This window comes from Limulus polyphemus, unplaced genomic scaffold (assembly GCF_000517525.1).
Source record: "Limulus polyphemus unplaced genomic scaffold, Limulus_polyphemus-2.1.2 Scaffold310, whole genome shotgun sequence".
NCBI lineage: Eukaryota > Metazoa > Arthropoda > Merostomata > Xiphosura > Limulidae > Limulus > Limulus polyphemus.
This window is the reverse complement of record NW_013665920.1, coordinates 162,077-166,746: the sequence shown is the minus strand read 5'-3', so window position 1 is coordinate 166,746 and position 4,670 is coordinate 162,077. Positions and strand designations below refer to the sequence as shown.

The window sequence follows — 4,670 nt, the reverse complement described above, 5'->3', positions numbered from 1 at the left end:
GGACACTATCTACATACTTTTATTGTTATTTTATTTATTTTGTACAGAAACACGCGGATAGAAAGACAAATAAAAACATATCACAGGACTGGACACTATCTACATACTTTTATTGTTATTTTATTTATTTTGTACAGAAACACGCAGATAGAAAGACAAATAAAAACATATCACAGGGACTGGACACTATCTACAAATATTAGTTATCTGACAATTTCCCCACAAAAAACTTTATGATATCTCTACGTTGCAAAAGAATTCAAGTAAACAATGTATCAGGTCGATTGAGATATCGCCGCCGCGAGCTGTGTAAGCATATATACGTGTAGATATAAAATTGACATCGTCATAAATACCCATTGTCGTTATGGCAACCACATTGCTTCTCTATATGCATACACAATGGCATTGTAGTCTTATTTGCGATAGCGAGTCGACATCTTCACACTAGGACAATAGGACTCTAACATGTTTGCACTATCGTTAATCAATCTCCCTGGAAAAGGACACTAGAGCCACTGGCCAAAAGAAAGACATGCTACGTGTGCTATACGGCTCATTACCTTGTTAGAGGTATTGCAGGCCCGTACGCAGATTGTTTGAATGGGGGTTCTAATTTGTGAGATCAAAAGCCAACACATATTGTGCGAACCACAATCAGCATGCAAATGACACGGGGGTCTGGGGGCATGCCTCCCTTAGAAAATTTATAAAAAAAGGTGCTATGAGATTAAATATGGAAGCAATTTTGCATGAAACATAACTTAAGCAATTTCATGGCTGTTCACATAAAATCCACAATCATCCAATTATAAGTCAACAAATCATCATTCTGTTGTAACACTGCATGGGAAGCTAGACTTAAATTAGCATAAATATGTATGTTTTATTATAGTAAAGTGCTGTAATATCTACATACAAAGTAATTATTAATTGTTAAATTATATTACTAATTCATTATCCCCAAAATAGGGGGTTCGGCCGAATTCCTTCGACCCTCAACCCCCACCGTACGTGCGTGTATTGGATATCATAGCCCTCCCGTACTGGTGATATGATGATGAGAGTTATCATTCAAGGTAAGTCTTACAAAACACATATTTATCTATTACTACTGAAATAAATAAAAAGTTAAATATATATTACCTCTATAATCTGGTCATTGACCTTAATTCTCCCACAGAGGTCAGCAGCACTAGCCTTGGCAATACTCTTGACAAAGATGCCAGAAATGTCCTCTACAGAAGAAAGACATATTCTAATGTATCACTTTTATTTTCAGACAGGTTGTTTGTATTGAATTACTTTATAAGAGAGTTTAAATATTATTAATATCTTATGCTGAAAAGCAAGCTAACATTACGGATCAGAACCAAATAAAAAGTAGCCTGTAAAGTAATAAAGACAATTATATAAAAAGAAACTAACAAGAAATACATAATATTGTAAATCGAAACTAAAACCGAGAATGAATGAAATGTCCTGCTCATCATTTTGGTGTACTGACTATTAACGGCATTTTCGACCATAATTCCAATGATATTTCGTACAGTTCGGCTAGCCTAGGAGACTTAGGTTAGTCCCAAATCCAAACTCTAAGCTAATAATGTAAAAAAATCTACATTAGTGTGAAATGACTAATATTAAAAACGTAATGTTCAAAGGTATTTAAAACATTAGAACCAATAATATTAACGAAACTAATTTTAAAGTAAAGTGAATATGTTATACATAGAACAACAGGGATAAACAGCATGGTTTGAGATTTTTTTGCGAATGTTATCATTATTACCATAGTATTCATAGCAAAATATAGTAACAATAAAATGCCTAGTTTAGTTACGCTCTCTTCAGTAAAGATACCACATGTGAATTGAATGGTTGTAATAAAACAGTGTATTCATTTATTTTACACTCTCCATTATTACATGAATAACTTATGTTAAAACTATCATTCACACACATACACACTTAGGGAGCATAAACATAAAAATAAGGCACAAAATACAATGTGAAAAGAGCAAACTAAAAACTATGATGACAGTTCAGAATATAACACTGTTTAGAAATACTGAATACTATAAATAAATTAAAAAACTTTAATGATTAGGTTATATTTTATTAATGGTTTGGTACTCTCGTTTTTAATGATATTTTCGACTATACTTATTTAATTACTAATCCCGTCCCACCAAACATGCTCGCCCTTTCAGCCGTGGGGGCGTTATAATGTGACGGTCAATCTCACTATTCATTGGTAAATGAGTAGCCCATGAGTTAGCGTTGGGTGGTGATGACTAGCTGCCTTCCCTCTAGCCTTACACTACTAAATAATGGATGGTTAGCGCAGATAACCCTCGTGTAGGTTTGCGTGAAATCCATAACAAACAAACAATTTAAATACTAATTTAAAAAAAAAATTTTTCTTATATAAAGTAACCAAGAATACAAGGAATTATGATATAAGTCAAATTTAGAGTAGATATTACAAAGCCTCAAATATTTAGCTATATTTTGGTAACTGTAGCTGGATAATGTTTTTCTTTTAATGTATAGTGATATGATTTTATCACCTATGAAACATTACACCAACAAGCAAAAAATCGCGGGCTTTTAACTGTTTTCCAGCTCTACAGACAACAGCGTTTCACAAACTTGGAATGATTACAGTTTCAAATTACGTGTTTCAGTTTGTTCAAAAAAAAAAGCATTATGCCTAACTTGCATTACTTGCATTTACCGAGAAACGTTTTACATTGTTTGGACGGTGTTATTTTCATAAAGAAGAAACCGGATTGTTTTGGCAGTGATAAATATGGGGAGCAAAGTGATCTCTGAAACCTGCTGTAGACGATCACTCCACTAAAAGGTTACTGATAGCATATTGCTTACTCAAAGGGCTCTACTAAATCAAACAACGTCATACTAACAGAGGGCAGCAGTGTTCAGAAACACACGCTTTACTACGACCCTCTCACACATTTTTTTAAAAGAAATCACCTTCAAGAATAGTTTTTAAAAATATAATTTCATGTTGATATGAGATGGAAAACAAAAGTTTTGTTTCTAGAAATTCTAGCTATTGGTGATGCTCGTTATGTATAGTATTGCAGGATGTAAAAACAAATGCCTTTAAGATATTACAAGACCTGAACTTCTGTGGTAACAGAATCGTTATGCTGGATATAAAAAATTTATAACACAAACTCGTAAAAAACACCCCAAAAAGCAGACTACGTTTTATGTGTATACGACATTATCCTTCGTAATAATTTTAATTATTCAATGATTTATTTAAGTAATTACTTAATATATATAGTTAGTATAGAGCAACATTTTAACTATTCAGACTGCGATTAAACTTAACATTATGCGTAATTTTTCTATTTTTTAAGGCGTGAACGTATGTCTTTTTTATAGCACTTTGCATTTAAGGATCTGAGTGTCTCTTCTCGGATTGCCTGTTAGTTACCCCATTGTGCTCGCATTTTTTGGACAGTCCCTTCAAAATACATTTTAAGTGTCTTTCTCAATATCAGTTACCGCTTTCTAAAACTTCATAAAAGCGATAATCCTGTCTTGAAACTGCGTGTTAAAGCCAATTATTCAACGTTTTTAGCTGAAAGTAACAATACGCCGCATCATTATTTTATAATGTAGTGTTTTATTACTAACCGTATTATTATTATTACTCTTTTTTGCAAAAGAACTGTTTTCCTTTCACTCGCAGTTTCAATATTATTTTGCGATTGAAAGCAAAGAATCTTAAACGATTACACAGCGTAATTACATTAGATGGAAGTTTAACCTATTACAAACAGGCCATATGAACCTCTGGAAATGGATCAAACGATACAAAATGAAACATTTAGTGACGTTTATTGAAGCTAAGACAACATGGAAAACAACAATTCTAAGTTATACAATAGATTTTTACATAAATGTTTTCTTTCCATCTTTAACCTTTTATCTATCTTCCCATGTACGTTATCCTTTCATGTACGCCATCCTCCAAATTATCCCTCAATGTACGTTATCCTCTAAGTTATATCTCCATGTACGTTATCCTTTCATGTACGCCATCCTCCAAATGATTCCTCCAAATTATCCCTCAATGTACGTTATCCTCTAAGTTGTATCTCCATGTATGTTAACTTCTAAATTATGTTTTCATGTACCTTACCTTCCAAGTTATTCATCCATATACGATATCCTCTAAGTTATCCCTGCATGTACGATATCCTATAAGTTATTCCTCCATGTACGATATCCTCTAAGTTATCCCTCCATGTATGTTATCCTCTAAGTTATATCTCCGTGTATGTTATCCTCTACGTTATCCCTCCATTTATGTTATCCTCTAAGTTATATCTCCATGTACGTTATCCTCTAAATTATATCTCCAAGTACGTTATCCTCTAAGTTATATCTCCATGTACGTTATCCTCTAAGTTATATCTCCATGTACGTTATCGTCTAAGTTATATGTCCATATCTCTTGACATACTGTGTGAATTAAAACTATTTATTTTGAATTGTTTGGTTTACGTTTACTAGAATTTATTGCGTTATTTACATCATAGAATCATCTAATACAGTGATTCCCAACCTGTGGTCCACGGACCCCTGGGGGTCCGGGAAGATAATACCATCTCATTAAACAAGTAAGT

General features: G+C 33.1%; 1 protein-coding gene across 6 annotated transcripts in view; it reads right to left on the bottom strand.

Moving 5' to 3' along the window:
- The window catches only part of LOC106457273, a 320,035-nt gene that overhangs the window by 302,319 nt on the left and 13,046 nt on the right, over nt 1–4,670 (bottom strand). For all 6 annotated transcript variants that reach the window (XM_022383116.1, XM_022383119.1, XM_022383117.1 and 3 more), the window contains exon 3: nt 1,147–1,238. In XM_022383116.1, the coding sequence (XP_022238824.1) occupies nt 1,147–1,238 (92 nt within the window). The remainder of the gene's footprint in view (nt 1–1,146; nt 1,239–4,670) is intronic.